Source organism: Balaenoptera physalus (assembly GCF_965194825.1).
Source record: "Balaenoptera physalus genome assembly, chromosome: 2".
Lineage (NCBI taxonomy): Eukaryota > Metazoa > Chordata > Mammalia > Artiodactyla > Balaenopteridae > Balaenoptera > Balaenoptera physalus.
Genome location: NC_138883.1, coordinates 49,251,482 through 49,263,812, shown reverse-complemented (window position 1 = coordinate 49,263,812; position 12,331 = coordinate 49,251,482). Strand labels below are relative to the sequence as shown.

The window sequence follows — 12,331 nt, the reverse complement described above, 5'->3', positions numbered from 1 at the left end:
AAAAATCATTCCATATAATTTCACAGAGATCTTTATTCTTTTTTATAGCTGCTTAGTACTCCATTGTGTGGATGTATCATAGTTTATCCATAGGAGACTTTAGCCACTCTCCAATGTATGTCACTGAGATAAGTTGCTTCTAATATTTTGCAGTTACACTGTTGCAGTGAATAACCTTGTAAATATTCATTTTGTATTGTTGGAGATTTATCTTCAGAGTAGATTCCTAAAAGTGGAATTGCTGGGGCAGAAGTTAAATATATCTGTAGTTTTTGTTAAGTATTGTCCAATTTCCTTCTAGAAGAGTTATACCAATCTTCATTCCCACCAGCAACGAGCCTTGCCAACAGAATGTATTACCATACTTTATAATTTTTACCGGTCTGATAGATAAAAAATGGTATTTCAGTGTTGTTTTAATTTAATTTCTCTAACTCTAACTTTTTTTTCATATATTTAAGAGCTGTTTTATATTTTTTTGGGTGAATTGTCCTTTCTTCCTTGATTTTTAAGAGTTCTTTACATATTAGGGGTATGTCTGTTACAAATATTTTCTCCCATTTTGTCAGTTGTCTTTCACCTGTGCTTATGCTTTGTATTTATTTTTATGTGGTCAGATTATCTATCTTTTCTTTTATTGCCTCTATATTTCAGGTCTTTGTCTCTACACTGAGACTGAAGAGGAATTTACTCATTTTTTTCTAGTACTTGTATAGTTTTATTTTTTGCACTTAGATATCTGATACATTTAGAGTTTATTCTTTTGTATGGGATGAAATACAGAGCTAACTTTACCATTTTTTTTTTTTTTTCCTAAATGGCTACCCATTTGTCCTGACACCATTAATTAAAAAGCCCATCTTTGCCTCAGTGCATTGAGATGTCACATTTATCGTATAATAAATTGCATGGAATCACCTTTAAATATTCATTTTTGTTCTTTTTGTCCTTTGTCATGGTGTGGCTTGTCTTATGCTGTCTTTTCATTGCCTGTGGCCACAAATAGCATTCCAGATTGGTGTTTGTACTTCTGAAAGTATAGTTAATTATTGCAACAATAATCTTGAAAGCTAGAGAAATGTACCCTCTGGCTTTGTATTTATAAAACACTGTTACCCAAATTGAACCCAAAGCTATGAGACATTGCTCTTTCTGTCCAAATGTTATCAGTATCTGTTATATTGTAAAATCGTTAGGCTGAAATGAAGCTTTCTAAAATTACTCTCAGTGCTACTTTGGAACCACTGTCTTGAAACCTTGAAGAATGGCCTAATGAGCACTGGCTTTATTAAGGTTCATTGTCTTTGGCTCCTTGACTTGTTTTCTTAATTCAGCCGCTGGATCTAGGTAAACAAATTGTAATATTGCAATTACTGCCAGAGTACAGTCATTAGAATTACAAGGTCATTTAACTTTTGGGTGCACCTGCATCTGGAGTCCAGAGTTGCCTGGCAACAATGATATCCTTGTTCAAATACAGAAAACCTGGAACAAAGTCCAGACATTGTTCTTCCAGAATGACTTTAACATTGATGTGAGGAATAATGCCATCCTACAGATTCCTCCTGTTTTCAAAATAAACAATGAGCAGTTTGGAGAAATATATTAGTGAAGGCTGATGCAAAAGTATATCTTTTCCCTATCTTCTAAGGCCCATCTTGTGTATTTGATTGGTACTGAAGGGCTGGCTTTGCTTACAAAGCACCCCAAATTCTTGGGCTTCAGATTTCAGAGTATGTGGAAAGTGCCAGAAAGCCAGTGGAATTTTAATTTCTTGCATTTCTTTGTTTTGTCCTTTTATTTTAATACTGACTTATTATTTTTTAAAAATATATATATATTTTAAAAATTTATTTATTTATTTATGGCTGTGTTGGGTCTTCATTTCTGTGCGAGGGCTTTCTCTAGTTGTGGCAAGCGGGGGCGGGGGCCACTCTTCATCGCGGTGCACGGGCCTCTCACTGTCGCAGCTTCTGTTGTTGCGGAGCACAGGCTCCAGACACGCAGGCTCAGTAGTTGTGGCTCACGGGCCCTGTTGCTCCGCGGCATGTGGGATCTTCCCAGACCAGGGCTCGAACCCATGTCCCCTGCATTGGCAGGCAGATTCTCAACCACTGTGCCACCAGGGAAGCCCAATACTGGCTTATTTTAAAGTGAAGAAGGAAGGTGCAGTGAAAAATGAAGCCACAGCTTCTAGCAATACAATGATTTTTTTTTTCTTTTACAGACATGTTATTCATGACCTTGACCTCCAGAGGGAGCAAGAGGGTTATAGTTAAGTAGTAATAATTCCTGAAAAAGAGCTCTTCTGTCTCCTTTTCTCTCCTCCCCTCCTCTCCCTCCCCTCTCTTCCTCTCTTCTCTTCTCTCTGTCTTTCTCTTCCACCCTACATTTTGAAGAATCATGTCCTCTTCACCATTTTCTATTTTCCTGGTTCCTTTTTTGACATTCCACTAGGTTTCCCTAAACCCTTATTAAGCGTATCTGTCTTCTAGTTGTCAGACTTCCATTCCCTGATGGTGGAGGAGATCTCTTACTGTTTCAGAAGAGTGATTCTATGGGAATCCAGATGGAAATGTGTTTCAGCAGGTGGGGCTATTTCTTTGGAAATAGTACTAGTCCTTTCACCTCCATCCTTCCACTCTCCTTCTTCTTATTTAGTTAGAAGGGCCTATGCATTCTTTTCCCCCCGTTCCTATCCAACAACAAAAATGTCTGAGTGTATGATGGAAAACTTGAATAGAGAGCTCAGCCTCTGGGTGGCTTCTGGATGAAAAGTTGTCCACCACCAGCTCCTTTCTGAGAAAAAAGTCCGGAAGGAGTGCTTCGTTTCTTGTTCGTCTCCTGCTTGCATAGGGCATTTGCTCCATGATGATAGGCCCCACATAAGTATTTGTTTCTTTCTCTGGGATATAAGTCTGTACAAAATGGATGACCTAGTTCCAATGTATACATGCTCTCTCTCCTCTGTGGTTATCGCTAAAATCAAATGGGTTTGTGGTGCCTGCACCTTAAATGTTATGCTGCATCTGAGAGCTTGCCTTGAGGTAGGTTTGGATTGGGTCAGGATTTCTGCTTGTCCTGACATGGCGTGGCCTATAGAAGCTTCCAGCCCTGGTACAGTCATGCCTGGACCGAGCCTTTCTTTATCCGAGTGTTGAACTTTAGGTGCCATCTGTATGTTGCTGACTCCCAAATTTTTATCATCATCTCTGACCTCCCTTCTGCATGGCCTGTTCCACATTATCACTTGGATGTCTAATTGGAATTTCAAATTTACTAGGTGCAAAACAGCATCCTTGACTTATCCCACCCCAAACCTGTTTCTTCCCCAGCATTCTCCATGCCAGAGAAATTGACCACCATCTGTCTATCACTCACGTAGGAGTCATTCTGGGTTTCCCATTTTCTTCACTCCTACCATCTAATCCATCAGCCAATTCTATTAGTTCTCCTGCTGAAATATTTTCTATACCTGCCTACTTTTCTCTCCCTTTCCTGCTCTCTACTCCACTTCCACCAGGGAGCAAGCTGTACTTATCTCTCAGCTAGACCATTAAGATAGTGTGCTTCCTAACAATGTAAGGTGTAATGATGGCAATAGTTCTGAAAAATTTAATGTGCTTTTCTCTTTTTCCTGACTATACCTGCTCAGAGGAGAAAAAAGAATGGAAACTGAAAGAAAGAGTTAAGATTTGGCTTCTGACATTTAAAAGTCGGGTTCTACAGAAGGACAATGGGCTTGAAAGCTAGTCTTTGCAGGGAGAGAAAAGATTTTATAAATGTTTCTAGTTCCTATTTACATAGCAGGGGTCAGGACTGCAAGATGAGATGATAAATTTCTCCCATAACATACAGAATGTTACTCTTCACCGTTAATGCTGAGTGATAAGGCTGGAGTTCAGAAGATGGGGCTATGATGATGAAGCTTGTGCTTCTGCCCCCCAAAAAAATTTTGGAGAAGGAAGACAGAAGGGAGACAGACAGAGGAAGCAGTTGGTCATTTAGGGATTCTGATCTTCCCTCAAGGCTGCAGCCCAGAGAGAGGAGGTCTGTTCAATAGCTGGAGGATACAGAGGACAGAGGGGCTCCTTCCTGGCTTCCAGTCTGGGACCCTGGGAAGAGTCACCTGGAGGGTCCGGGAGGGGCCTTCTTGACCAGCCTGGAGAGTGAACACATGAAAATAAATCCAGAGATGTGGACAGGGAAATGAGGGTCTAACTGGTTTCCCCAGTCCTTCCTCTCTTCTCCCAAGGCATGAATGCAGAGTTGAGAGTCAGCAGGGCCAACATGGGGACTTTGAGTCACTCAGAGGGGCTTGTAATGCCAGTGAGAGCTGAGGTGACATGAGTCAGTCAGACACCGAGCTGAGAGGGAGGTCAGACCAAGATGTACAGCAGTTGCAGCCTCAGCCATAGGCCCTAATGACCCCATTGCAGGCCATTGACAAGAGGGGACAAGGGACATTGCTGGGGAGCCAGAGGGCTTTGCATGCTTTTGAGGACTCTTCCCCCCAAATCCACAAGGTCATGGATTCTGGAGGGATTCTGTCCCGCCATGCACGGTCCTGAGGACAGGGGTGGTGCCTAAATCTAGAGACTAAACGTGTCCAACCAAAGAAGCTGAGTTCTGTCTAAAAGGAAGTTTATTTATTGTTTTTTTCCTTTTTTTAAAATTGAAGTGTAGTTGATTTACTATGTCGTGCCAGTCTCTGTTGTACAGCACAGTGACTCAGTTATACACATACATTCTTTTTTAATATTCTTTTCCATTATGGTTTATCCCAGGAGATTGGATGTAGTTCCCTGTGCTATACAGTGGGACCTTGTTGTTTATCCATTCTAAATGTAATCGTTTGCATCTACCAACCCCAAACTCCCGGTCCATCCCTCTCCCTCCCCTAAAAAGGAACTTCAAATGATTGTGTTGGTCTAAAGGTTATCCCCCGGCTCCTTTTGCTTTCCTGTCATGGGTAGGAACTGGTGAGCAAGACTAGATCAGCTCAAGACCAAGTGGAAGTCTAATTTCTGTGCACATTTGCGTTCTGGGGTTAGTTGGTTGCAACCCTGCTATGCTGGTTGCTTCCTGTTCCTCCCCTCCTCCCACCACACACACACCGCTCCTGCAGTTCCTACCCCACACAGCAGGTAGAGCAGGCCTTCAAAGTGTGAGAATCGGATCCTATCTCCCATCCAGACCATCCCAAGGCCTCCTATTGGGCACAGAATGAAGTACCAGCACCTCAGCATGGCATACAAGGCCCCGCATGATCTGGCCTGGCTTCCTCCCTGCCCTCCTCCTCTACCTTGTCCACTAAGCTCCAGCCCCATGGCCCTTCTGTTCCTTGAACAAGCTATGCTCTTTCCCGTCTCAAGCCTTTGCCCTTGCTGTTTGTGCTGATGCCTTCCACTTACCCTTCCACACCCAATTTCCATGCTTTCCCACCGTGTTCTGTGCCCCAGCAGGCTGACTGTGTGAACTGCATCAATGGACACTCTCACCTTCTGGTTTCCTATTGGAATTGGCCAATGGGAAGCACTAGCAGAATATCAGAGAGAGGGAGGGAGGAGTTTTTTTTTAGGGTATTTATTCCCCCTGCTCCTTCCTGGTTCGGTCCCTGGGGATTGGCTGTATATCTTTACCAAGGGCCATGGCTCCTACGGGACCTTGTCTATCTTTTGGCAACCCCTCCTCCCTTTGCCCCTGCAGGCCTCGAGTGCTCCTGTCTCCCCCCACTTTTGGTAGCCCTGGGGTATTCCCTCTCTCTTGCTAGTTTCATTAACGTTCATTGTCTGCACTTTTGCACAGAGTCACTTTTGGGTGTCTTCTGCTTCCTGACAGACCTCGGCTGTCACACTCTTCCTTCTGCGGGCTCCCCTCCGGGCTCTCTGCGTGCTGGTTTCTTCCTTCCCTTTAATCTCAGCTCAGATTTCACCACCTCAGAGAGGCCTTCCCTGACTACCCACTATATCATTGCCCACCCCTGCGTCCTGCCTCCTGCCTTTCACTCTTTATCACAACATATTTTTAATTTCTTGCATTACAGTGACTATAATCTGATGCTATCTTTTGTTTTGTTGTCTCATATTTGTCCCTTCTAACTAGATTGTAAGCCAAGAACAGAAGGAACCTTGTCTGTTTCATGCCCCACTGTGTCCCCAGTGCCTAGAACAGAACTTGTATGAAGTAGGCAGACAATAAACATTTTTTGAAGAAATGAATGAAGAGCTGATTTTTCTGGTTCCTGAAAAGCCTGGATCTCAGGATGGCATGTATGTCCGGGTGTCATAAGCAGGTCAGGATGTTGTCTCATTTCCTTAAAATTTTATTGCATAAGGTGCCAACGGTGCTTCTCAGGTATTATTTGTTAACTAGCTCAACCACCAATAGAAGACGTAGAAAGGAAGATACATAATAATTACATTTCAAATTAAGCCCTTTTAATGGAAACATGGAAGGGGATCCCTACCATCCTATCTCTCTGTCTCCTTTACCCTAGTTCAGATGTATCTAGTCTCAGCTGGGTAAGGAAGCTGCCTTGTAGTTCTTTCAAATCTTGAGGCCATGGAGTTGGTGGTAGTGCTAAATGAATATCAAAAAACTTCTTTCATGTCAGAAAATGGAGAGTGTGCTCTGAGAGGGCTCTGCTGGAATGCTCAGGCTGCATAAAAATACCAAGACGAGTACCAGGCGGTGTAGTTCTTACCATTAGCTGATGGTGCCGAGTCACCGTGAAACTTACACAGCTCTCTGGGCTGCATCCCAGGCCCACTGAGTCATACATTCCAAGAGTTGTGTTCAGGAATCTGTACTTTTTAAGTTCTGTAGATGCTTGTGGGACACAGCCAGGGTAAGAGCCACTTGACTGGCGTAAAGAGGATGGGTTCTACTTAGTTCCATAAATTCAAGGAACTAATTGTGTGGGTTTTTTTCTAGCCTCTAAGTTTTTTTTTTTTTAATTGGAGTATAGTTTATTTATAATGTTGTGTTAGTTTCAGGTGTACAGCAAAGTGAATCAGTTATACATATACATATATCCACTCTTTGTTAGATTCTTTTCCCATATAGGCCATTACAGAGTACTGAGTAGAGTTCCCTGTGCTATACAGTAGGTCCTTATTAGTTATCTATTTTATATATAGTAGTGTGTATATGTCAATCCCAATCTCCCAATTTATCCCTCCCCGCCCCCATAACCATAAGTTTGTTTTTACATCTGTGACTCTATTTCTGTTTTGTAAATAAGTTCATTTGTACCATTTTTTTTAGATCCCACATATAAGTGATATATGATATTTGTCTTTCTCTGACTTACTTCACTCAGTATGATAATCTCTAGATCCATCCATGTTGCTGCAAATGGCTGAGTAATATTCCATTGTATATATGTACCACATCTTCTTTATCCACTCCTCTGTTGATGGACATTTAGGTTGCTTCCATGTCCTGGCTATTGTAAATAGTGCTGCAAAGAACATTGAAGTTCATGTATCAAAACTACAATGAGGTATCACCTCACACCGGTCAGAATGTCCATCATCAAAAAATCTACAAACAATAAATGCTTGAGACGGTGTGGGGAAAAGGGAACCCTCCTACACTGTTGGTGGGAATGTAAATTGGTATAGCCACCATGGAGAACAGTATGGAGGTTCCTTAAAAAACTAAAATTAGAGCTACCATATGATCCAGCTAATTGTGTTTTAAATTTCCTGAACAATTAACCCAAGGCTGATGGGCCAAACACATTTTGTGTTTGAGTCAATAGATGTTTCCTTTCATGTCTTTGGAATTATTTCTCATAGCAATCGGGGTCTTGAGAACTTGGCGTTTGAAGGCTAATGTTATTTTTAGTTTATAAAGTAAGCAACTGAAAATTGGAGAGGTTGGCAAACTTATTTGATCGCAATGACATTGAGACCATGCTCCTTCTACCTGTAAGCCTCATTATAACTCAATAGTCCATTGCATAAAACTCTTTATTTTAAAATGAGACACGCATCAGGACCCTATAGAGTCTTCTTTGTTTCCTCTTGACCCTTCCAATATGCCTATACATATTTCCTTAAAAGGCAGCCTCATCAATGAGTTTGGCATCGCTGGGTGGGCCCTGTCTTCAGATGTCCTCTTCAGCGCTGTCTTTTCTGTTTGTTACTTATGAAGTAGCAGGCATCTGTGAACCAAACTGCTGTGTTCACTGGTCCATGTCAGCCTCTGGTCCTTATGTGTGCATTCATGTTGTACAAATTTATAGTAATATCACATCTGGAATTCTATGATATATATCTTCCACTTATGTCATGAATATTTAGAAAATCAACTTCATTCAGGTATAATTTACACATAATAAACTGTACCCATTTAAGTATAGGTAGTTGAGTTTTGACAGTATGCACCTTGTAACCACTACCACAATCAAGATACCAGATATTTCCTTTACCTAAAAAATTCCCTCATACCCTACTACAGTCAATCTCTCCCTCCACTTTTGGCCACAGGCAACTGCTGATCTGCTTTCTGTCACAATAGATTAGTTTTCATTTTCTAGAGTTTCACACAAATGTTATAATACATAGGTATGATTTTGTGTCTCATTTCTTTTACTGAGCATAATGTTTTTAGATGTAATTTTTTCTCATTTTGCCCTAGTATTTTTTTTCACCTAATTAAAATTTCTTTTTTACCTAACAAACATCTCTAGTACCACCACCAAAACCCCTGCTCACTTAAACCAGGTAAATTAAGCTTGGCGTGTATATTTTCTATCCCTTCTATCAATATTCATACAACCATATAGACATACAGGGGAGCCTACGTAGTTCAGTCTGTAAAGGTCATCCTCCATGGACACAGAAAAGAACAGCAAAGGGTAGAGAATGGATTTGGAAGGGCAAAGGGAGACTAATCAGCAGAGGTAGGTAGGTATTCTCACTTCACAGATGAGAAAACTGAGAAACTCAGAAGGAGCCTACAAATGGTCAATGACAGAGGCCCTCCTGACTCCAAGTCCCACATCTCATTTCCTTCCAAGAGCATTTTTTTGCTCAATAAAATTATGAAGGTCCCAAGGGCAAGGATATTTAGCACCAGGAGAAAAGAGAATATTAGTGATGATTATGGTGATGATGATGATGATGATGTTAGATGATGACTATGATGATGTTAGTCATGGTGGAGGTGATGATGGCAATTATGATGATGATGGTGGTAGTAGTGGTGATGATGACATGATGATGATGGTAGTGGTGATGGTGGTGATGATGAAGGTGATGGTGGTGGTGGTGGTGGTGATGGTGAGAATGGTGATGATGATGATGATGGTAGTGGTGATGGTGGTGATGATGAAGGTGATGGTGATGGTGGTGGTGATAATGGTGATGAGGAAGGTGATGGTGGGTGTGGTCATGATGATGGTGATAATGATAATGGTGATGATGATGATGGTGGTAGTGGTGATGGCGGTGATGAGAAAGGTGATGGTGATGGTGGTGGTGATGATGCTGATGGTGATAATGGTGATGGTGGTACTCTAAAGAACACTGAGATCCAGGGAGAACTAAAGAGAATAGAAAACAACCCAACCTTTCCATAGTGCTTTCACCTATTTTTTTCTCATTTCATCTTATAACAATCCTGTGAGATGTGTATTATTGTCATTCCTATTTTAGATGGGGACCCTGAAGGCAAACTGATTTCTCAGCCACTGTCAAGAGAAGCAGGTATTAAGCGTTTAGTCCACTCTTTACATTCAGGTGTTTGTGAAAATCAATAAGCAAGTGTTTTAGTGGCATATATTAGGCATTCAACAGATTTGAAAAATACTGCCAATTTTTCATGCTTAAAATAAATCAAATTTCCTTCACGCCGAGTTATTAAGCCTGTTAGAAAGAATGAGTTGATTTATATAAACTTGGAGAGATTCCTATTTTGTTGCTGTTGTTATTGTTGTCCTTAGGTGAGGAGATGAAGATGCAGATAAATGTATATGGTAAGTTCCGTTTTCATTAAACGACCATTAAACGTACTGCCCTCCGACTTCCAGTTTGGTCTGGACAAGCTGCAGCAGTTTCAGGAAATCAGCAGGTGGGAGGAGCGAGACGTCAGGGGGTTATCCCCCAACCCCTGCCCATCCCCTCCTTGCTTGACCCTGGTTTGGGCAGCTGGCCGCAGTTCCCACTGGGCAGCCCCTCTTCCACAGCCATGAGCCTGACAAGGTCCCTACGGTGTCAGGATCCTTCGTCTGTCCCCTTAGGCTTCAGGGTGGTAACTGCCTCCGGCTGTTTCCAGTGGCTGGTTGTTTTATCATTCCCTTAACCCTGCGCTCACCTTTTGTGAAACCACACCATTATTAAGCTAATAATGCTCAGCCCCTAACCACCCTGTGACCTGCTTTTTGGTGCTGGGCTGGGAGTTTGCAAACTGCACCCTTCTTTGCGGCTGCTCCCCGCCAGTTCTGCGCACGCGCGGTGCGACAGGGATCCTGCAGGGCCCGAGGGACCTGGTCTTCCCCTGGCTTGTTCTTCCTGTTCCAGTCGTCTCACAAAGGCAAGTCCCCCAGGCACCGGGGTCCAGCCTCCTGCTTTTTTCTGACACTCCCAGGAACGTCCTCATTGTGCCCGCTCTCGAGTGCTGGGTTATAACTTACTCCGAGCTCTTCCCTTGGTTCCCTGCCCCAAGGAGTGCTAGCTGCTACTTTACAGTTACTTTTCTGTGTTATCTCAGTGAACCCTTTCACGTATTCAGATCTCCAACCTGTTTTTTCTTTTTATTGTGGTAAAAAACACATAACATAAAATTTATCGTCTTAAACATTTTTAAGTGTCCAGTTCAGTTGCACTAAGTGTATTCACATTGTTGGGAGACAGATTTACAGAACGTCTTGATCTTTTATTTATTTGTTTGTTTATTTATTTGTTTATTGGAGTAAAATGGCTTTACGCTGTTGTGTTAGTTTCTGCTGTACAGTGAAGTGACTCAGCTCTATGTATACCTATATCCCCTCCCTCTTGGACCTCCCTCCCACCCCCACCCCACCCATCTAGATCGTCCCAGAGCACCCAGCCGAGCTCCCTGTGCTGTACAGCAGGTTCCCACTTGCTATCTGTTTTACGCATGGTAGTGTATTTATGTCAAACCTTGATCTTTTAAAACTGAAACTCTGTATCCATTAAACAATAACTCTCCTTCCCTGCTCCTCAGCCCTGCAACTCCCATTCCACCTTCTGTCTGTATGAATCATGGAAAGATCTCTGACTCTTTTAAACATTTTCTTTATCAAAATAATTGGCATGGTTTCTGTTTTCCTGATTGGACTCTGATGTATCTCTGTAAATAGTTCCTTCTTTAAATAATTTTCAATTAAACTCCTTAAATGTGCCGCCTGACTCCTGCTGAGATCCCGACTGATACATTATCTTGGGAGAATAACAATTGTTAAAATAACAGTAAAGATGAAAGCCCTTTTTAAACCAAAAAACACTGTATATATATATATATATATATATATATATATATATATGTATATTAACATCTTTATTGGAGTATAATTGCTTTACAATGGTGTGTTAGTTTCTGCTTTATAACAAACTGAATCAGTTATACATATACATATGTTCCCATATCTCTTCCCTCTTGTATCGCCCTCCCTCCCACCCTCCCTATCCCACCCCTCTAGGTGGTCACAAAGCACCGAGCTGATCTCCCTGTGCTATGAGGCTGCTTCCCGCTAGCTATCTCTTTTACATTTGGTAGTGTATATATGTCCATGCCACTCTCTCACTTTGTCACAGCTTACCCTTCCCCCTCCCCATATCCTCAAGTCCATTCTCTAGTAAGTCTGTGTCTTTATTCCCGTCTTGCCCCTAGGTTCTTCATGACCTTTTTTGTTTGTTTGTTTTCTTAGATTCCATATATATGTATTAGCATATGGTATTTGTTTTTCTCTTTCTGACTTACTTCACTCTATATGACAGACTCTAGGTCCATCCACCTCACTACAAATAACTCAATTTTGTTTCTTTTTATGGCTGAGTAATATTCCATTGTATATATGTGCCACATCTTCTTTATCCATTCATCTGTTGATGGACACTTAGGTTGCTTCCATGTCCTGGCTATTGTAAATAGAGCTGCAATGAACATTTTGGTACATGACTCTTTCTGAATTATGGTTTTCTCAGGGTATATGCCCAGTAGTGGGATTGCTGGCTCATATGGTAGTTCTATTTTTAGTTTTTTAAGGCACCTCCATACTGTTCTCCATAGTGGCTGTATCAATTTACATTCCCACCAACAGTGCAAGAGTGTTCCCTTTGCTCCACACCCTCTCCAG

General features: G+C 41.8%; 1 protein-coding gene across 5 annotated transcripts in view; it reads left to right on the top strand.

The window, feature by feature from the left end:
* TMX1 (thioredoxin related transmembrane protein 1) overlaps positions 1-12,331 on the top strand; it is a 110,954-nt gene that overhangs the window by 35,859 nt on the left and 62,764 nt on the right. Inside the window, exons 8-9 of one of the 5 annotated variants that reach the window (XR_014260245.1) lie at positions 6,106-6,295; positions 9,956-9,988. The exons of 2 other annotated variants lie outside the window; for them this stretch is intronic. Coding sequence is in view for 2 of the 3 variants with exons in the window: in XM_082448415.1 (XP_082304541.1) it covers positions 6,106-6,185 (80 nt within the window). In the remaining variant the exon portion in view is untranslated. Of the gene's footprint in view, positions 1-6,105; positions 6,684-9,955; positions 9,989-12,331 lie in introns of those variants that run through there. 2 more of the 5 variants (XM_082448415.1, XM_082448418.1) reach the window with 2 other exon arrangements.